Source organism: Populus trichocarpa, chromosome 12, assembly GCF_000002775.5.
Source record: "Populus trichocarpa isolate Nisqually-1 chromosome 12, P.trichocarpa_v4.1, whole genome shotgun sequence".
Classification (NCBI taxonomy): Eukaryota; Viridiplantae; Streptophyta; class Magnoliopsida; order Malpighiales; family Salicaceae; genus Populus; species Populus trichocarpa.
Genome location: NC_037296.2, coordinates 5,183,282 through 5,205,352, shown reverse-complemented (window position 1 = coordinate 5,205,352; position 22,071 = coordinate 5,183,282). Strand labels below are relative to the sequence as shown.

The 22,071-nt window shown below is 33.7% G+C and overlaps 2 protein-coding genes across 7 annotated transcripts; one reads left to right on the top strand and one right to left on the bottom strand.

Annotated features, from left to right (window-relative positions):
• Positions 1-3,095: 3,095 nt before the first annotated feature.
• Positions 3,096-11,217, bottom strand: LOC7493513 (LEAF RUST 10 DISEASE-RESISTANCE LOCUS RECEPTOR-LIKE PROTEIN KINASE-like 2.1). The gene is made up of 5 exons (XM_024582207.2): positions 10,310-11,217; positions 7,599-7,637; positions 6,734-6,769; positions 5,051-5,092; positions 3,096-4,481 (listed from the first exon to the last, which is right to left on the bottom strand). The coding sequence occupies exons 1-5, from the start codon at positions 11,109-11,111 to the stop codon at positions 3,373-3,375; spliced, it is 2,028 nt and encodes a 675-aa protein (XP_024437975.2). The 5' UTR covers positions 11,112-11,217; the 3' UTR covers positions 3,096-3,372.
• A 3,490-nt stretch (positions 11,218-14,707) lies between these two features.
• On the top strand, positions 14,708-19,944 carry LOC7486757 (kinesin-like protein NACK1). Of its 6 annotated transcripts, none has more exons than XM_024581813.2 (14): positions 14,708-14,866; positions 15,363-15,755; positions 15,869-15,958; positions 16,052-16,152; positions 16,278-16,394; positions 16,500-16,581; positions 16,660-16,727; positions 16,848-16,907; positions 17,032-17,156; positions 17,308-17,506; positions 17,605-17,715; positions 17,805-18,857; positions 19,018-19,340; positions 19,444-19,944. In XM_024581813.2, exons 2-14 carry the CDS (start codon positions 15,518-15,520, stop codon positions 19,769-19,771), a joined length of 2,895 nt encoding a protein of 964 aa, XP_024437581.2. In that variant the 5' UTR covers positions 14,708-14,866; positions 15,363-15,517; the 3' UTR covers positions 19,772-19,944. The 6 variants fall into 6 exon arrangements, with proteins under 6 accessions (XP_024437581.2, XP_002318539.2, XP_024437582.2 ...); XM_002318503.4 differs by having other exon boundaries at positions 14,711-14,862; XM_024581814.2 differs by lacking the exon at positions 16,278-16,394 and having other exon boundaries at positions 14,711-14,862.
• Positions 19,945-22,071: the final 2,127 nt, after the last annotated feature.

Here is a 22,071-nt window from a genome sequence, read left to right as displayed (position 1 = left end):
CTATGTATTTATAGGTAAAATAGAGGGGAGAGAGGCAGGGGCGGCCACTGTGCAGCCGCCCTAAAAAAACCGACAGAGGGGCACGTCCCCTCTATTTTTTTCACCGCCCTGTGGTAGGCCACGGGTAAGAGTTTATGTAAGTGGCTATGGTCGGCGTCTTTTTGATGTTTAGGAGAGAGAGGGAGAGGATAAACATCGGTGAAAACAGGGGAACAAAACTTTCTTTTTCCCCTATTTTCTGCGCGTCCAGGGGAAGAAGAAAGGCTATAGTGCCGTTCAAAACGACATCGTTTTGGGCTTTTTTTTTAACAGTGTATGGAACGGCGCCGTTTTGGACAAAACGTGCCGTTTCATTTAAATGAAAAGGCGTCAAAATGTGTCTGAGTTCACATTGTTCCTCAATTTGTGATTTGTTCAATCGCGTCCTCAATTGCAATTTTAATTGTAAAAATCAATTCAATTACATCCCTATCAAAAATCAGACAGCAGCCCTGAAGTTAGCCGCCCTTTTCACTTTGGTTCTTGGTCTTGAATTTATGCAATTTGACCCTCAATTGAGCAATAAACTTCTAATTTCTTCAATTTAGCCCCTGATCCAGTTTTAATTACAGCCCCTCTATTTACGCGCCTTTTCCAGTTTGGTCCTTGGTTTTGGATTTCTTCAATTAAGTCCCTAATTGGCCATCAAACTTCAATATTTATGCAATTAAGCCTTTGATTTGACCAAATTAACTCTCAAAAATTATATTTTGACCCCAGAACTTTAATTTCTTCTAATTAAAGCCTAAATTAACTCCAAAATCAATTTTTCTTGCAATCAGAACCTCCATAAATTCAATTAAACCTTCAATAAAATTTAATTGAGTCCATAAACATCTGATTTTGGATTTTTCTTCCTCAAATTAAATTTTCTTTGTCAACAGGGTTCTCATCAGTCAACAAAATACTGTCAAATTTTAATCTTTGTAATTTCAAACCTTCTCAACCAATTTTTGACCATTTTTAGGGCACTCCGGCATCCTCTTCTCACTACTACTATTTTTTTAAATACTTTTTATTTTTTGTATTTATTTATTTATTTTTCTTTTCTTTTCAATTTTTTTCCTTTTTGCGCGGTGACCCAAAAATGGGTTATGACACTTAGAAACATAAAAAATTAGAGGAAACATAATTCATCGATTTTACATTCTAATCATAATGGATAAAATAAATCAATTAAGTGAAATTAAAAAGTTGAAGATGTTATTGAATGCCTACTGAAAAAATCTTATAGATACTCTTATTAAGGCACTGTCCCAACAGAAGCATGGTCACCGTATGGAAGGATATTAGATACATGAGCGACTGACTTTAGTCTAAGTAAGAGATTGTTAGTGAATATACCATGTAGTTAATCGATTGGTGACATATAGCACTAATTTTATTCATGTAAAATATATTTATTATTAATAAAGGCTTTCTTTATCTTTAATATTCAATTATATTTTATTAATGAATCTAATATTTGATTCATGAATCCAAAGTAAAGATAAAATCCGTGGGACAAAAATGTTTTGTATAGAAAATTATAAAGTTGTTATAATTATGAGATTCTTATTGCATCAAAGCATTGTTTCTAAATACATCTATGCATAAGAAGTGGCAAATAAGATTGTTTGAATCAAGAAATTCAGGACTAAACTAGGTGTAGTTCCTAGAATTGTTGATCTAATAGCTTTATAATGTGATAACAATTGAGTCATTGCACAAGTAAAAGAACCAAGGTCTCATCAAAGATATATATATATATATATATAGACGATTCCATTTTATTAGAGAAATCATAAGGAATGCCTAGAACTAATATGCAAGTGCTTGTTAAATGACATGTACACTGAACTGACTTGCAAGAGAATATCATATAAAAAAATCACTTATGTCTATGGAAAAGCTCACGTGATAAATGTGTAAGTGATTCTTAAAGTTGAGATCCCTAAATAGTCTTATATAAGAGGTGTTATGCTTTGATCCTGACCACACGTCTCAATCAAGGGTAATAGACAAGCATATATTGAACATAATATAAACTATATGGAGGTATTTAAGTAATCAATAGAGGATTCATCACCCTAGATGAATTATAAAAAACATATTCTATTTTTTCTCAAATAATATTGATTGTAAAATGTTTGGCCAACATAGAATGAGATTTGAAAAGAGTTTCAAATCTTATTCAAAGAATCAATAACTACAATGTTGAGAATTAAAATTATTTAACAAAGCAGACATACTTCATGCTATAATATCAAAATCAAGACATTCTTGATGAAAGGATAATAATTACACTAAGAAACTAGTCACTGAAAAGTTAAATCAAATCACTTATGAATTTTCAAATATTTAGGGGATCATGACAGGTTGATAGACATTGTATCTGATCTTTAAATATGAATCAATCAATTGTTGAATTGATAAGAAACTAAATTGTATAGATTATTTAATCTTATTTTATTTAGGATTATGATTTATATTTGAACCAATTTATTAGAGAACCTACTGAGTCACACATATAAGAACATTTGGTTAGAAATGAAAATGAGATGATTAATCAAGTGTGGCTTGATGGTAAATAAACTTTAGAAATTAAGGACTAGAATGTATTTAATACTAGGGATTTGCAATTTTAGACCTTGAAATAAATAAGTGAGGACTTGATTGAATAAATTTCTAAAATTAGTCTAAAATAATATATGTGATGGTATTTAAGGGTCAAATTAGTACTTTATCATTTATAGGGTTTTTTAGATTTTTCTATAAATTGAAAGTTATGCCTTTTATTTTCTAAGAGGAGAATATAATATATAAACACGTAGAACACAAAACAAGTAATCTTCTTATAAATCCCCAAATAATTTTAGATCTATTTAACGAGATTTTTGAGACTCTTAAAATTTTTTTTAAAAAATTTATCATTTTTACTGTGTATATATATTTCGAGAAACCTAACCTTTACCGCATAGATTGTGCTGTGGAAATTCTATTGAAAAGGACATCCTGATTAATAAAAGGGACAGTACTGAAATTCGGAACAAAAACTGTTAGATGTACGCATGTCTGGCAAATAAGAAAATTTAGGAAACCATTTGATATCAATACGCTTAAAGCGACAATAAAATTCTTGACTTGGTAGTAAGTCCCATGTCTAGCTCTATATATCAAACATATAGCTAAGCGATTTTAGACATTACTCATGTGGCTGTAAATCTGTCCATAAAATGTATAATTAAAGCAGAATCTATCCTTATTCTTGTGGATAGATCACAGAATCACATAGATCCACTCTATTAATTCATGAGACACAGACCATTCTTTTTACACTATAGTGATACAATTTCATGTTAATGATGTTGTTGTTGAATATGGAATTAACCTTGGAGGAGAAGACAGGAAAGGCCTTGGTGGAATATTCAATGCTCCAATAGGTCCTTCTAACATTTCTAACACTTTACTCATGGATGGTCTATCAGCTGGATTTGTCTGGATGCACCACAAGCCAACTATTATTATTTTCCTCACACTGTCAGCTTGTTCTGAAGTTGGCACCCCATTAATTCCAGATTCATCATCTACCTCAAGATGCTTATAAATCCATTCCGGAAAATATTTTTCGCTACCAGAACTGATTTCAGCTTCATGATTCTTTTTGCCTCCAACCATTTCCAGAACCATCATTCCATAACTATAGACATCGGACTTGTATGAAACTCGCCCAAAGTTTCTACTGAACACTTCTGGCGCTATATATCCAATGGTTCCTCTTGCCTCCAATAACGATACATTGCTCTCCTTCCCAGTGCATGACTTCGCAAGTCCAAAATCAGATATCTTAGGGCAAAAATCTGCGTCGAGAAGAATGTTATGAGGTTTGATGTCAAAATGCACAATCCTTGTATTGCACCCTCGATGCAAATACTCAAGCCCTCGAGCAACGCCGATTACAATTTGGTACAATTTTTCCCATCCTAGTTGTTGACTGGCTTCGAAGGCATTTTCATGATTTATGAACTTCTCTAAGGATCCGTTGGGCATGAAGTCGAAGATGAGAAATCTTTTGTCACGTTCCAAACAAAATCCTATCAGAGTGACAACATTAACATGGGAAGTTCTACTAATGCTTGCTACCTCATTGACGTATTCTTCCCCATTCCCTTCTGAAGCTACCAGGACCTTCACTGCCACCAAATGGCTATCCGTTAGCCTTCCTTTGTATACAGTTCCATAACCTCCTTTACCAAGTTTATCATTGAAAAAATTGGTCATTTTCTCGACATCCGAAAAACTGTATTCTTTCAGAGGTGGAGGCACATGATGTCTTATCAAATCCTTAAGATCTTGATCATGTGTCTTCTTTAAAAAAACCTGTGGAGAACTTGACGAGGCCTTCCTTCTGGCACAAAGAATTATACGGATGATTAAAATTCCTGCTGATCCAGAGGCAATACCTGTCAGTTGAGGAAAGAGATGGATTACTTGGGGGGGTGATGTTATCACGATATACATACAACAGCAGAAGCAGTAAAATGAAATTTTAATTAATCTCTTGATTCTGGAGGTACAGGTAAACTTTCAACATATAAACTAAGAACTAAGGTAAAGAATTAATGGCAGACCAAGCGCAAGCAGTGCAAAATGTTACTTACTTAAATATGTTTTTTTCCAGCCAAACCAGTCTGACAAAGTAGAGATAAATTGCAAGGGGAAATTAAATAGAGAAATTTTAAGTCAGCAACTGATCCACTCTATTGAAAGCTCAACATAATCCCCCAAGTTAGAATTAAAGTGACCTATATTTGTTAAGATAGAAAAATCACCAGCCGAATGGTTGCATTATAAGCATGGATTCAATGATTTACTCCCAGAAATTGAATCACACACATTATCATGATTTGAAGGCCCCGCAGATCAACTGATGAGCATTTCGAATGCCAGTTTGGTTAACAAGATATTGAAGTGGAAAGACGCCAATAGTGACCAAGGAACAAAGCAGAAATAGGTCAGGGGACTATCTTACCAATAGCAGCAATCCGAAGTCGTTTGTCTTTCAGAATATCACCTGGAGAACAAATAATGAGTGATGCATCAGTGCAAGATGAGGACAGCTTTGCCTTCAGAAGCAACTCTGAACCAAAATGAACACAACTACTGGAATTTACGTTCGTAGCATTGGATATCACTTGATTTAGACACAGTTAACGTGATCAAAAGATTTTAGATGAGGTTGATCAATACAAAAACAAATTCTCAAATCCACTGCAGCCGCCACTTCTCTCACAAGTGGAGCAGTTAATCATAGCAATGTAATTCAAGAGGAACCCCATATATAATCGAAACCTCACTATATTTTTGTTCTAAGCAAACTACCATTATCTTCACCAGTGTGAAGGGGAGCATATTAACTAAATCTTGGCATGACTTCTGTGAGTAAATGTTGTACATCTCCATTTCTTCGATGTGAAAACCAGAAAAGGAATAATGCGTAGAATTGGTAGATCAACTAAATGCATCTAGAGAAAGAGTAATCTTTAGGCTTTGAGGTACAATTGTAGAAAAAAGAAAAGTTGGCATGACCAGGTGCATGATGAAGCCCAAAAAAGTTGGATTGAAACCAGGCCTTTTCATGGCTATTTGATGAGCTGATGGGTGAATGTACTTTGCTATTCTATGTTTTTTTAAAAAAATATATCTCTTATCGAGAGATCCTTAGTAAATATACAAGAAAAAATAATATACAAAAAAGAAAAGGAGATATAATGGAGTTGTATCAAGGCTAGTGTTATGCAAAGGAGCTCGACAGGTTTTCTCATAGACAGCAGCATTAGCCACAAGCAAGGAATTATTGGCATAAAGGATACCTTTGATGAACAATCATCATCGGAGATTGGGAGTACAGGCCTTTTGTCAATGCAAATGAGCTCAAAATTTGGATATTTACGAAATGATTCTTGTTTATGAGATAGCAAGAAATGATGGCTTATGTTGAGGCCATTGCCACAGTTTTTTTGGGTTTTTTTTTTTATTTGTGTCAAGTTTTTTTCTTCCTAGCTTATTTTGTCTTTATCTGATGGTATACCTTGGGTAGGAGATTTGATGACAGAATACGGATTAATCCCTAAATTTGCTCTATGTACTAATTTTAATCCAAATAATTAATTTTTGCATATATTAAATCATGGGGGTAAATTTGATCTATGTACCAAGAAGCTAATTAGCTAGTTCCTTCCTCCTTCATCCTTTGTTATCAGCTTTGAAATATTTAATGCAGTTTTGTGCGTGCTAATTAGGGTCATAAATGAAAACGAAATTGGGAGTTCGAAATATAAAAGAGTACTACACTACTAGTATTTTAAATATTCCACTCAATATTTTGGGAGTTCATTGGAAAGATTTTTCCCATGAGTTTACATATGGATAATACTATTTGTTGGAAAATTTAAAAAAAAAATCATCGGTATTTTTTTACAATAATTTTCTGGTTGTTGAATATTTTATTAATTAATAAGCCATTGACTCGGTTGGATGTATATAATAGTGATAAATGAGGATCCACGTTGGCCATAGAAGACTTATGGTTCTCTTATGGTCATTGGGCAGTTCTCAGGTTTCTATAAAAATTTGTACTTCGGCTTTGACAAGCAAGCAGAGCTCTCATTCGACGATAACAGGGAAGAGAAAAAAAAAAAAGGAAAAGGCATACCTAGCTTCCCACCCACTTTCTTGACACCATTAGTTCCTGGATAAAATAGTACAAAGCAGTGAGGAGTTAAATTTCCCATGAAAAAGTTCAAACTAAAAACTGAAATTTTAGACTTCTGCAAGATAAGAACAGCTTTATATACAAAAAACTGAACTTTTCTAAATTACACTGCAAAATTTCCATAGCAAATGCTTTGTTTGCATGTACTTGTATTCATGAAAAAGATCAATCAAATAAATAGAAGCATCTAGCATTCCAATTAAACAAGCCAACAAAATGTATAAGAAAAATATATAGAAAGAAATATGGTTCTAGACTGACAAATACTCTGGATTACTTGGGTGGTGATGTTATCACGATATACAAACAACAGCAGAAGCAGTAAAATGATACTATAATTAATCTTTTGATTCTGGAGGTACAGGTAAACTTTCAACATATAAACTAAGAACTAAGGTAAAGAATTAATGGCAGACCAAGCGCAAGCAGTGCAAAATGTTACTTACTTAAATATGTAAACCAGTCTGACAAAGTAGAGATAAATTGCGAGGGGAAATTAAATAGAGAAATTTTAAGTCAGCAACTCATCCCACTCTATTGAAAGCTCAACATAATCCCTTAATTTCGATTTAAAGTGACCTATATTTGTTAAGATAAAAAATCACCAGCCAAATGGTTGCATTATAAGCATGGATTCAATGATTTACACCCAGAAATTGAATCACACACATTATCATGATTTGAAGGCCCCGCAGATCAACTGATGAGCATTCTGAATGCCAGTTTGGTTAACAAGATATTGAAGTGGAAAGATGCCAATAGTGACCAAGGAACAAAGCAGAAATAGGTCAGGGGACTATCTTACCAATAGAAGCCATCCGTCGTCTGTCTTTCAGATTATGACCTGGAGAACAAATAATGAGTGATGCATCAGTGCAAGATGAGGACAGCTTTGCCTTCAGAAGCAACTCTGAACCAAAATGAACACAACTACTGGAATTTACGTTCGTAGCATTGGATATCACTTGATTTAGACACAGTTAACGTGATCAAAAGATTTTAGATGAGGTTGATCAATACAAAAACAAATTCTCAAATCCACAGCAGCCGCCACTTCTCTCACAAGTGGAGCAGTTAATCATAGCAATGTAATTCAAGAGGAACCCCATATATAATCAAAACCTCTATATTTTGTTCTAAGCAAACTACCATTATCTTCACCAGTGTGAAAGGGAGCATTAACTAAATCTTGGCATGACTTCTGTGAGTAAATGTTGTACATCTCCAATATTTCTTCGATGTGAAAACCAGAAAAGGAATAATGCGTAGAATTGGTAGACCAACTAAATGCATCTAGAGAAAGAGTAATCTTTAGGCTTTGAGGTACAATTGTAGAAAACGAAATTGGGAGTTCGAAATATAAAAGAGTACTCTATACACTACTAGTATTTTAAATATACCACTCAATATTTTGGCAGGAGTTCATTGGAAATATTTTTACCGATGAGGGTACACATGGATAACACTATTTGTTGAAAAAATTAAAAAACAAATCATCGGTATTTTTATACAATAATTTTCCTGGTAGTGCTAGTTGTTGAATATTTTGTTAATTAATAAGCTATTGACTCGGTTGCATGTATATATATACTAGTGATAAGTGAGAATCCACGTTGGCCCTAGAAGACTTATGGTTCTCTTAGGGTCATTGGTCAGTTCTCAGGTTTCTATAAATATTTGTACTTTGGCTTTGACTTTGACAAGCAGGCAGAGCTCTCATTCGACGATCGCTCGCTTTATGGTCATTTGAGGTGTCTCAAGCTCTTCAAATTAACTAATTTGCTGACGAGGTCTCACCTTCTAGCATATATTTTGTTTTTATTGCTTAATTATGATAACTACATTAACTAATACATTAAAACAAATTGAGATTTTTTTTATTGTACTATCTGAAGCACTATTTATATGAGTAGTCAAGTTCTTTTTTAAATTTATCAATTCATTAATCTTTTTATTGAAATTTAAATTAGTACCTTCTCTCGGCTTTTTGAATATTAGAATACTAGGTAGTTTTGTTTTAAATTATTTTGTATTTTTTATAATTTTAAAAACAGACTTTTATTTTTTATTTGATATAAATAGAATTTGTTAAGAACGAGGATAGTAAAACCCACCTAGTAAAAAAACAAAGTTAAAAATAATAATAAATATTATGTGTAATGAAGAGTATCATCTCCATGGATAAATTTAAAGGTATTAATGAAATTGAAAAGAAAATTACAAATTTTAAGTTCAAAATTCATTGCGTTACCGAATGGTGAAAAAGGTAACAAGTTTTGATGGATAAAAAAAAAGTAAAATAAGAAAAATAATTTCAAAGAATTAATAAGGTTATGAATAATAAATTACTAGAAAAAATGGTACAAAGAAATGTTAAGAGCAAGCACCAATTAAAAATCAATAACATTATTATAAAATGGTAATGAGTAATGAATAAATTAAATGATAAAAAGGTAAAATATTAAATGGTTTTGATGATTTGGTTGAATAATTAATATGACTTATACAAGGATTGGATAAAAAAAATTATATTTTTAAATAAAAAATAACCTACTAATCAGCTTTATACTATCATGTAGAGCTCTCACACTACAATTAGATCTAGATGAAATTTTTAAAGAAGTCTCTTAATATGTTATCCTGCGATGGATTGAACCTCCCGCACTCATGATTTATGTAATAGCCAAGCAGTAACACATAAAGGCATAGAAGAGTGATAAATTTGTAAATAAATTGAACAGTGCCACCCTTTCCTCTTTATATACTCAACTGTCCAGACTTGGACGAAGGGGGGAGATGATTTATTTATCCAAAAATGGAGAGAAATTTCCATAATTTGAGACATTAAGTGTGATTAATCATGAGTATGGGTGGAAAACGCAATTAAAATGGATGGGGAGAAGGAATTTAAAGGGAAGAAAGTGAGGGTTTTAGTGAAAGAAAGTTTGAAACTAAGAGTGATGAAGGAAAAGCTTGGATTCCTTCATCAAAAAGCATTATTTTTTTTTAACTATAAAGAAATTAACCGACTCGCAGTAAAACACCAGCCATCAATCTAGTTCTAATCCAAAAGAGGATGGATTGTAAGGAAATAAGATATTTGCGGACCGTTGACAAGTTCGAACTAGACTTGGGGAAGTCATTTTCCATTAATTAATATTAAGACACCCAAGCTCACCTTCTTGTGGGGTCAGCCAAAATGTTTCTTAAGAAAAAATAAAAAGGGTAATCTAGAGATTTAATAAAATAAAAACTAGAAGGACTAGCTTGCAGAAACTATTGCTTAACAATTTTCCTATGATAGATGGGTTAATGGGCTTCTAATCGGTCATTAATGCCATTGGAAAGTTAATTTTGAGTTCCGAACAAGAACAAATTAAGCCCTCTTCCTAATTATCAACCCTAATTACCCAACTAACTTAATTGCCCACACAAATAACACGAAACACACTGAAATGAATAATAAAACATATAACAGGGAAGAGAAAAAAAAAGGAAAAGGTATACTTAGCTGACCTTTGCACACAAAAGGATAAGGGTGGTCACGGCAAAGGCACAAGAACTCTCTATTGGGATCAGTCAAGTTGGTTCCACATATTCCTTTCGAAGCCATGCATCCATCGCAAATTGAAGGACCTTGATCATACTTGTACGACACGTTAAACTCTTCTCTTAAAACTTGCTCCAATTCTGGTTTGTCACCCGTTAGTCGACGAAAAGACTCAGCTGGAATGGGGATTTTGAACCTTATGCTACATTGCGTTTGGTCTAGCCCACTACTGCTCTCCAAGATATCATCACTTCCATAGAATGATCTGCCACTATATTCACTACAATACGACCTCGAAATTCTATTTTGCTCCAGCGTCGAGCTCGGGACCGTGCAGTTGTAAAGTAAGTTCAGGTTTTTAAGGTTGAGGTCATAGCCGAAGACATGGATGTCACTCTTAGTACTTGAATTGGTTAAAGTTTGAGAAGGACAAATGTAATATTGGGAATTCACTAGCTGCAGAGTCATCAACCTGGAAGATTGATCTAAACGAAATAGGCGGAATTCTAGTGTGTCACTCGGTATTATAGGGAGCTGACCTTCTTCACACTTGAGCTCGAACCCTTTATGTCCACAAACTTCAGGTCGATCACCTCCCCAGAAAGGATAAGAAAGGTTTGATAAGACTCCACAATTAAAATGCTTTTCGCAGTCTCTGTAATCTTTATTATCAACCTCACCACAAGATGTTGATGCAAGGATTAGGACAAGGAAGATGGTGATGATGGGGTGGTGTCGATAGAGTAAGAACAAAAGATGGGCAGCCATTTTTCTGTTTCAGAACGTGAAGAGAAGAGTCTTCAACGTAGGAGAAGGGGATTTAACTGGTGGCTCAACACACAGAGGAAGCTTGGGCAAATGTTAAGGTGTACCTTCTAATAATGTAGACAAGGGGCCTCTTATTTGCTTTCACAAAGAAAATAAAAGTCTATGTAATGGCCAAGAAATCAATAAAGGTAATGGCCAAGAAATCAATATATGTAATGGCCAAGAAATCACCAAGTGTTTTGCCAGGAAGTTTCACAGAAGAGACGTGACAGTGTCTAATTAATTTCTTCAATTGACTTGGATGCTCCTCCTTACAAAATACAAACATGACCAATACTGTTTAAAAATAAGGTAAACTAAAAATAGAAATGGAAAGATCTCATATATTAATTAAAAAATAATAAATATTGTCTCAAAAGATTAATCTTCAAGCCGAGTTAAAAATTATTTTTATTCTTACATGTTTTAATTGAATAATTTTAGAATTAATTGTTTTTTATAAGGATATTTTAAAGATAAAAAATAATAAATATTGTCTCTAAAAACATATTCTCTCGCGATACCTCTTATTTTAAAAAAATAAAAATTTATTTTAAAATTATCTCGAGACCAAATTTATTTTTATATATTTATCTCTCTAAACAAATATGTTTCTTTTCTCATGATCTTATTAATCTCTTTTATTATGAAATAGTAACAAAACATTATCATTAATTAAAACATGTATTGTTCTATTACAGATCTCACATTTTCAAAAACCAAAAGTTATTATTTTTCTGAACCAAATAGTCTTCTGAATTAAAAATTAATTCACAATTTTTTCCTATCCTTTGATATTTTTACAATCAAATATTAATTTACAATAAAAAAAATAAAATATTTTTAAGATGCAGAAACAAATAAAACCTCGCCTTATCTTCCTTATCTCGACCAAATCCACCACCATCAACCATTCGCGCCATCAAAAGCTCCGCTCGCCAAAGCCACAGCCTCTCCTCTACAACCATTACAAGCCCACCGACCTCATCGCACCATCTTCAACAACCACTGAGTGGCTGTTTGGTAATGTGGCTACAGGTGAATTCACCCGCAACTATATATATCAATGTTTTGTAAAGCAAAAAAAAATAATAATTTTGCTTGGTAGGCCTCACTAACTTTCGCTGCCGCACTGCAAGATTTGGAGAAGCAGCATTTTCGTGGGTATTTTTAATGAACAGTTGAGCCATGCTCTTTTTTTGAAAAACCAGTGTGAAAAGTTTAGTTTTTTTTTCCCCGAAAAACCAGTGCAGTTAATTGATTTCACTCGCATTGTTCACGTGAACGTGAAAAATATTTTTTTTTTGTTTTTTTTTAAATTAGTTTAAGGTGAATTACATTTACTCGTACTGTAATCTCAATTTTATTCCTGATAATATTTTACCTAATTTTATTGTACGCTCAAAAAATCATGGAAACTATAGTTCTTGTCGAATGACTTTTGTATGTAATGAAATTGTAAATTTTTTTTAAAAAAATGTGTTTTACTCGAAAAACTAGTATTTAATATTATTTAATAACACTACATAAATTAGAAAGATATCACATGATGATGTAGTATTTGTGGAATTTGATCGCAATTCCAATTATGTTCTTGCCGGGTCCGACCCAGTTAAAAAAAAATTCAGTTTTTGTTGTTGCGCGCTTAAGAAACCATGAAAAATATAGTTCTTGTTGGATAGATTTCGTATGTGATGACATTGCACATAGTTAAATGGAATAATAAAAAATATTTGATATCAATATTATTTATTTCATGATGTAATAACACTAGTTAAATCTATAATATTTAAATTAAAAATTATTAATATATATATATTTTTTAATTATTTTATAACCTCAATTTGAAAAGCATTTTTTTAACCAAACACATTAAACTACTTTTTGTTCAACCTCAATTTTAATCATAATTTTAACCAAACATCTATTTTTTCAAACCAGTCTTAATTAAAAATACTTTTTATAAAATAATTTTTTTCAAATCACAACCACAACAGCTACTGCAATACCAAAAACCCTGTCACCAGCCCTTTGAAAACCCATTATTGTTTTTCCTCTTCCCTTAACCAAGGACAGTCACCAAAACCCCCTTCGCAGTGTCAATCTCTATCTTCTCAACACAATCCAGTCGAGCCCCGCTTGTATTTCAATCAAATCCAAACCTGCTTAAACAGAAATAAAAAAAATTTTATTTTTATTTTAAATTAATATATTTTTAATATTTTCATATTATTTTAATATATTAATATTAAAAATAATTTTTAAAAAATAAAAAAATATTATTTTAATATGTTTTAAAATATTTTCATCTTCAGATATAATAACCTACCGTAGTAAATAAGCCCTAATTTTATCCTCCTCCTGGTCGAAACTCATCCTCACATCAACCATATAACTTGAATTAAAATCTGGAAAAAAATTAAGATCCCAATTCCCAATTTCTTTTCTTCAGGTATTATAATCGGGTGTGTAATTCATACGTTTCTTATTTTTTTAATCAGTTAGAATCATTTCATAGATATATTAACGTTATTAAAAATGTTAAAAATGAAATTGAAGCGTGTTTTTGGTGAATTATTATTAATTTTTTTTTTTTTTTTCATCACATCATTTTATTTATTTTTTTCATAGCTATTGTATCTTGAATTCTATCTTTTAATTATTTAATATTTATAAAATTTTAAATTGATTTTTATTTAGATTAATTAATTTATAAGAAAACATGTATTATAAAATATGATGAAACAATCATTATTACCAATAAAAATTGTAAGCAAAAATGATATTCAAAATTGTTCAAACTATATTATTTTTAAAAAAAATTCAGCTTGTATTATTTTAAAAATTTTACCACACTATGTTATTAAAAAAAATCAACTACACACATAAATTATAAAATTGACAAGAAGTCTAAAAGCCTAATAATGCCAAATCATGAGAAAGGGCCCTTAGTATATATAAAATTCATATTTTATTTTTATCTATAGATTATTTAGATACAGTTTGAAATTATATTCTAAATAGTTTTTTAAAAAAAAATAATTTGTTTTTATTTAATATTAATTTTTTTATATTTTTAGATTGTTTTAATATACTGATATAAAAAATAATTTTATAAAAATAAAAAAAATATTATTTTAATATATTTTTGAGTGAAAAATATTTTAAAAAACAATCATTATTACACTCTCAAACACCCAAAAACAAACTCGTCCATCATTCATAATGTTTGATAATTGATTTGATTAAACGCCTATATGCTATTAATTAGTGATTATGGAAAAAAAAAATCAATAATGTTAAGAAAAATGACCACGTGTGCAATTGAAAATTTTATTTTTTCGCAATTTGGGAAGATTGGATTGGAACTTTCCATTTTGGTAAAGCAAAGGTAATATGGGAGCCATTATTAATAAAGAGGACCAAATTGAAACACACTCAATTGATTGAGGGTATATGTGTAGTTTGCCCTAAAAATGAAGAAATCAGAACCTCAGAAAAGAAAAGAAACGAACTAGCCGTTAGAAATCAAATTCAAATTGGTCACAGGTTTTCATTTCATAAAGAAGGCAATGAAAAGAGCAGACCCTCTCTCTCTCTTTAACCCCTGCAAAAACCCACCTCTTACATTCTCTCTCTGAAAAAGAGCTAGTTCTTATCGGTTCTTCTCTGGATCTGCTTGTTTATCTGGAGACCTCGGCTTGAGATTCCTGTAGGTAATTGTTTCATTTACTTTTTGTCCCATAATGTTTTCTATTTTTAAATCCTTATGGTTTTTAAAAGGTAAGACATTAGATCTTAGAGCTTCAATTGGTTAGAATTTAGAGGGTTTTGAGTAACTTTCCACGTATGATTTAGTTTATATTGATCATCGAAAACCCATCTTAACAATGGTAAGGAACTTACTTTTTTTGTGATTGATTTGTGCTTCATTTAATTTACCGGATAACGCATGAATTTGGAAAGAATGTTAATAGGAAAACTTAAAATTTTTTTGGGCCATTAAAGCATATTATTATTTATTTGATCAATCAATTTGGATCTAATAGAAAGTGAACCGATAATGGAGTAAAGTTTACAGCTTTTTGTTTCCTTTTTCAATTTTCTGCTGTTTTAATTTGGAGAAATTGATTTTCTGAAAGAACTTGGTCAGGAGAAGAAATGAGTCTTTCGATGCAACTTCTAATCTTTTTATTGAATTGGATTTGGCAGCTATTTATTTGTATAAACAAATTCTGCATCCAAGACAGAGAGGTCCCAGTTTTTTGTTAGTCTCTCCAGTGAGAGAGGCAGAGGCTGGTGATTTCCATTTTCGGGTCTCTTGTGAGTGAATTGTAAAGGGAAAGAGTAGATTTTGACCAAAAAAGATGACACTTAGAACCCCTGGAACACCAGCTTCTAAGATTGACAGGACACCAGCAACAACCCCAGGAGGGCCTAAAGCAAAAGAGGAGAAGATTGTAGTTACTGTCAGATTAAGGCCTTTAAACAAGAAGGAGCAGTTAGCTAAGGACCAAATTGCTTGGGACTGTGTTGATGATCATACTATTGTCTTTAAGCCACCCCCTCAAGAACGAGCAGCTCAACCGGCCTCTTTCATTTTTGGTAATTTAATTGCAGCTTTCTTTTTTGTTTTTGTTGTTTGAATTATATAAGAGAGTTTCTTGTGATTTCATGCTTTAATTAAGGTTTTTTGTTTTTTGTTTTTCCGCTTTCAGATAAAGTTTTTGGTCCTTCTAGTATAACTGAAGCTGTTTATGAAGATGGAGTGAAAAATGTTGCTTTGTCTGCTTTGATGGGCATAAATGGTAATATAACCTATTCTTTCAATGGTAAATCTCAGGTTATGTGATTTTTGTAGTGCATCTGGATTAAACAATTCTTTCATTTTTACATTACAGCAACCATATTTGCATATGGGCAAACTAGCAGTGGGAAGACATACACGATGAGAGGGATAACTGATAAAGCTGTTAATGACATCTATAAGCATATAATGAATGTAAGCTTCATCAAAATCTGACATTGTGCTCTAGAAAGTTGGATTTTACTTGGTCTAGTTTATTGAGTTTATAGCAAAACTATATTCATTAGAAAGTTGTGGTTTTTGTTTTGGACTGACTGCAGACACCAGAGAGAGATTTTACAATTAGGATTTCTGGACTAGAAATCTATAATGAAAATGTCAGGGACCTGTTAAATTCTGAATCTGGTCGCAATCTAAAGCTTCTAGATGACCCGGAGGTATTGTTACATTTATGAGTTTTTTTCTGCAGTCAAGAATGAACTTCATATGCTTTTCTGAATGATTCTCTCATTTACTGTATTTCTTGTGATTCCCAAATGCAGAAAGGTACTGTGGTTGAGAAGTTGGTAGAAGAGACAGCAAGTAATGATCAGCATTTAAGGCATCTAATCAGTATATGTGAAGGTAATTTGGTGAAGCTTCTTCCTTTGCAAATACATTGCTAATTGGCAGTTGATTAACTTGTTTCTGATTATGTTGTAGCGCAAAGGCAAGTTGGTGAAACTGCCCTTAATGATACTAGCTCACGATCACACCAAATTATAAGGCTGGTAAGGTTCACGGATCATATTATGTATTGATTCAAGTTATAACAGTTCTTCTATGAAAACTAACATGTGAGTTGTTGTTGTTGTTGTTGTTTTTTTTTTTTTTTTTTGTGTTTGATGTAGACAATAGAAAGCACACTTCGAGAAAATTCAGATTGTGTGAGATCTTTCGTTGCAAGCCTGGTAAAAAATATAGAAACTCTTGCCTTATTTCGCTCATCCTTTCGGCCCAATGAGTTGCCATCTAAAGTGCAGTATTTCTTGTGTGATTATAACTAATAACTATTGGGTTACCAATGACTTGCAGAATTTTGTTGATCTAGCTGGAAGTGAAAGAGCTTCACAGACACATGCAGATGGTGCCAGACTCAGGGAAGGTTGCCATATTAATCTTAGTCTGATGACCCTGACAACTGTGATTAGAAAGCTCAGGTCAGAGCCTATTCTTAGCATGCTTTCACATGCTATAGCAGTACAGAATTGCGAAATGTACACATGCTCACAATTATAAACCTTAAATTTATCATTTAACATAGAAAAAATTTTCTTTTTCTGCATTGACCATCTGTTTTTATCTATGTAGTGTTGGGAAACGTAGTGGTCATATACCTTACAGAGACTCGAAGCTTACTCGCATATTGCAGCACTCACTTGGTGGGAATGCTTGTACTGCCATCATATGCACTTTAAGCCCAGCTCTGACCCATGTTGAACAATCTCGAAATACCCTTTACTTTGCCACACGAGCAAAGGAAGTAACTAATAATGCCCATGTCAACATGGTATCGATCTTTTGTTTCTAAACCTGTTTAATTGAGTTTCCTTCTGACTTTAAATGACAATTCAAATACTGAATATTTTTTATGTGAAACTTTATTAGGTTGTTTCGGATAAGCAGCTTGTGAAACATCTGCAGAAGGAGGTAGCCAGGCTGGAAGCAGAGCTGCGCACTCCTGACCCTTCAAGGGAAAAAGACTTCAAAATTCGGCAGGTAAGCTGTCGTATTACTTTAATTTTAGTTGACTTCAAAATTATAATAATGCAAATGAATCCGTGGCCTTTGTATCTTATTGTGTCTAGATGGAGATGGAAATGGAGGAGCTGAGACGCCAAAGAGATCTTGCGCAATCTGAGGTGGATGAATTGCGCAGAAAACTTCAAGAGGATCGACAGGTTTCAAGCACACTGGAATCACCCCGTCCATTAGTGAAGAAATGTCTCTCTTATTCTGATGCATCCTTGCCAAATCTTGACATCAAGGAGTCAAGCCACTGTGATAGAACCAGGAAAACGTTGCTAAGGCAGTCTATGAGGCAATCATCAACTGCACCTTTCACGCTAATGCATGAAATTCGCAAACTTGAACACCTTCAGGAGCAACTTGGGGAGGAAGCAAATCGAGCTCTGGAAGTTCTACAGAAGGAGGTGGCTTGTCATAGATTAGGCAACCAAGATGCAGCTGAGACAATTGCTAAACTGCAAGCAGAAATCAGGGACATGCGCACTATCCAACCGGTTCCAAAAGAAGTTGAAATTGGAAGTGTTGTAGCTCCTAACAAGAGTGTCAATGCTAATCTCAAAGATGAAATAACAAGGCTTCATTCACAGGGAAGCACTTTTGCAGATCTCGAAGAGCAACTTGAAAATGTTCAAAAGTCCATTGACAAATTAGTAATGTCTCTTCCAAACAATAATCCACAATCAAACTGTGAAGCAGCTTCAAAAGCTAAGAATCAACAGAAGAAGAAAAGGATACTTCCTTTGGCTTCAAGTAATGGCACCAACAGGCAAAATTTTATAAGGTCTCCTTGCTCCCCGCTGTCTACTTCTCGGCAAGTTTTGGAAAGTGAGATTGAAAATAGAGCTCCGAATAATGATGACATTGTAGTCAGCGAGACCATGTCAGAGTCTGAGAAAGAGACTCCTACAAAGATTGAAGAAGGGGGGGAAATCTCATCAAAGGAAGGGACACCTGGTGGCTATCGGCGCTCAAGTTCAGTGAACATGAAGAAAATGCAGAAAATGTTTCAGAATGCAGCAGAGGAGAATGTTAGAAGCATAAGAACTTACGTGACCGAACTTAAAGAACGTGTGGCCAAATTGCAATACCAAAAGCAGCTACTTGTTTGCCAGGTATAATTGTTATTCTATCATCTGCTTTGATTATTTTTTTTTTCAGTGCACCAACCGGTTCTTTTCATTTGCATATTTATTGAAATTATATCACGGCCAGTTTTTCTGATTTCATACGAAGTTTTGAAATTTAAATCATCTGCAATTGTGATTCATTTAGGTCCTTGAGCTGGAAGCAAATGAAGCAGCTGGATATACTATAGAGGAGGAAGAAAATATAAATGAGCCAGAGCAGCCCCAAGTTTCGTGGCATGTGACTTTTAGGGAGCAAAGGCAGCTGATCATTGAGTTGTGGGATATGTGCTATGTATCCATAATCCACAGGACACAGTTTTATTTGTTATTCAAGGGCGACCCTGCTGATCAAATATACATGGAAGTGGAGCTAAGACGCTTGACTTGGTTGCAGCAGCATTTGGCAGAACTTGGCAATGCAAGCCCAGCTCATTTTGGAGATGAGCCTACAATATCTCTGTCATCAAGGTTCTCTCTCCCTCGCCAATTTTACTAGAACTGGCATTTCCCTTCTTTCTTTATCTTCAAGATGATTGAATATTTACAATTCTTGTCTCATACTGTCTTGCAGTATTAGAGCACTGAAACGTGAAAAGGAGTTCCTTGCAAAAAGATTGACCTCACGTCTGACTGCAGAAGAGAGAGACGAATTATACATCAAATGGAATGTCCCACTTGATGGGAAGCAGAGGAGGCTACAGTTTGTTAATAAACTGTGGACAGATCCTCATGATGCCAAGCATATACAGGAGAGTGCTGACATAGTGGCAAAACTTGTAGGGTTCTGCGAAGGAGGAAAAATGTCAAAGGAGATGTTTGAACTCAATTTTGCACTGCCAACAGATAAGAGACCATGGATTACGGGCTGGAACCAAATTTCAAACATTCTACATTTGTGAGAAACTCTCTTTTTGTTTGTAAGTATTTCCATTCTGTACATGTAAAGGAATTTTGGAGTTTCTCTCCAAGCATTCTAGATTCTTTTTTCATGATGGTGTGATCAATTGAGAGCACTATGGATGATGATGTTCTGGGATCTTCATATTTCAATAAAAAGGAATTCATTCATTTAGTTTTCTTGTGATTGATTAACCTTCTAAAGACAGAAAAGAAAGAAATGCAGTTAAATTAATCAATGCCAGCCAAGAAGCTCTACTGTTTTGGCATTCCCTTGACGCATGAAAAATTATATGTAGTATTTTCTTGTACTTGCTATCTCAAAATTAAGCACCTTGCCTGCTGACTAAACTGCTCTAAAAATATGATTATGCTGTGCGTGTGAGGGAGTGAGAGAGAGAGAGAGAGAGAGTCTGGAGTCATCAGACATGTTGTGATGAGCTAATGATCCAGCATAGATTTCAAAATTTAAAATATTACAGAAAATGCCTTCTAAATTACCAGTAGTATACAATAAACCACACCAGAGACAGAAATTGGTGACATGTGACCATGACACCAACATTATTTCCATTAACTAGGGCTCTACTACTAGTACCACCATACACATATTATACCACACCTGCAGATTTAAAGATAAATTAAGCACCGACTCTCAAGCCTCCGCACCACCCTTTTAATCATGCAGTAACCTACATGATTCATTCAGGATACAGAGAAACTGAGAGAAGAAAATCCTTATCATATAATTAAGGCTCTAATAGATCATTTAGCATTTGGGGAAGGGAGTTCCACAGGTGCTAGCAACTTTCCTGGCATTTGGAGTGTTGATAAACTTCTGAAGTTTTGGGTTCTTGAGGTACTGGCAAAGGCAAGGCTTCTGTTCCTTGATCTTGCTGCAGCATAGGTTAGTTGGTGGAGTAGAAGATGTGATTGCACTCACACAAGAGCTCAGCTGTGCTGGGCTGCATGTCACAGCATCCACTTTGGCATGTTCTTTAGCCAGAAGTAGTACCAAAAGAGTGCAAACTACCATACAAGATGTCCTCATTTTCACTTGATCCAAAAAAATAGGCTGAATACACAATACTAGGTATGTGCGTGCTTGAGTGAGTGAGCCAGAGAGATTTGAGGGGTGTGCAGTGCATTTGGCTTGGCAACCCTCTCGATTTATAGAGGAACAGAGGAGGAAAAGGAAGTATAAAATGATTAAACAATGAAGTGCAATAGGTATTTTCCTGTTCTTCACTACTGGGCTAGCTAGTAGTTACCAAACAATATGAAAAGAAGAAAAACTCAAGTTTAGGGTCCACCATGACCATTGCCATTTCTCAAGTCGCAAATCCACCCTGTATAAACATAGAAAATGTGTATTTGTGTGTGGGGTTTCTGGCGTGAACAAATGCTTGGATTATTCCGGAAAAGTCAAAACTATTTTTAATTTTTCTTTTCATTAGAGCCCATGATCAAGAACATTTCTTTGCATTTGCACTTTGGTTAAATGCGCACAGTATTAGCCTCATGATTATTTCCAAGGAAAAAAAAGAGAAAGTGGGGCATCCATCCAATAATACATTACAGTATCTCGCATGGGAATGCAATGATTTCAATCAATTATTTCAAAGGGTTGCATGGATAGTGAGGTGTTATTTGCCTCGTCTTTTATTTTTCCATGATATAATTTCCAAGAGAAATTAGGTCCATAATGCAGCATTGATTCAATGGTCAAAATTAAGTAAAGTAAAGGGAAAAAGAAAGAAGGAAAAAAATTGCTGAGGACCTCTTGTTGGCCCCATACTTGGTTAAATTTCGCAACAGGATTTTCTTTTGATGAAAGTAAAGCAAGTACAGAAGAAAGGGAAGCCTCATCATATACAAGTGTTGTCCTTGACAAAGATACAAGAAAACAGAGGATTTTCTATCAAAACTTTCCCATTTCTCAGAACTTCAATGTGAACATTTGAAGTGGATATTCAAGATGCAATTCTTGCTTTTCTCATGTATATCTATTTCTGCAGTTTTCCTTACTGTGGGTTGTAGTTGAGGCAGCCAGGAGCCTAGTGGAGGCCCAGTCCCTGTAAAAATCTTGAAATTTTCAAAGCGCTCTCTCTCTCTTTTTTTCCTTTTTTTTTTTTTTATAGAAAAACAACCTCGTTTTTCCATTAGGGATAAAAATCCCACTTCGAGACACAATAGCCAAAAAAAAAAAAAAATTCCCTTCCTCTCCTGTTTTCCCTAATTTTCCCTGACCTAAATCCTTCAATTAAAGCTACTTCTTCCTAAGCAACAACATCTGACTTCA

What these genes read in the sequence shown, in the direction of transcription:
- LOC7486757 (XM_024581813.2), top strand. Translation starts at nt 15,518, where the DNA reads ATGACACTTAGAACCCCTGGAACACCAGCTTCTAAGATTGACAGGACA. An exon ending in TGCTTTGATGGGCATAAATG is followed by an intron (nt 15,959 to 16,051) that starts GTAATATAACCT and finishes TTTACATTACAG; the next exon opens with CAACCATATTTGCATATGGG. An exon ending in ACTGTGATTAGAAAGCTCAG is followed by an intron (nt 17,157 to 17,307) that starts GTCAGAGCCTAT and finishes TTATCTATGTAG; the next exon opens with TGTTGGGAAACGTAGTGGTC.
- LOC7493513 (XM_024582207.2), bottom strand. Translation starts at nt 11,111, where the DNA reads ATGGCTGCCCATCTTTTGTTCTTACTCTATCGACACCACCCCATCATC. An exon ending in ACGACGGATGGCTTCTATTG is followed by an intron (nt 6,770 to 7,598) that starts GTAAGATAGTCC and finishes TATTTTATCCAG; the next exon opens with GAACTAATGGTGTCAAGAAA. An exon ending in GAAAGTGGGTGGGAAGCTAG is followed by an intron (nt 5,093 to 6,733) that starts GTATGCCTTTTC and finishes TTTGTTCTCCAG; the next exon opens with GTGATATTCTGAAAGACAAA.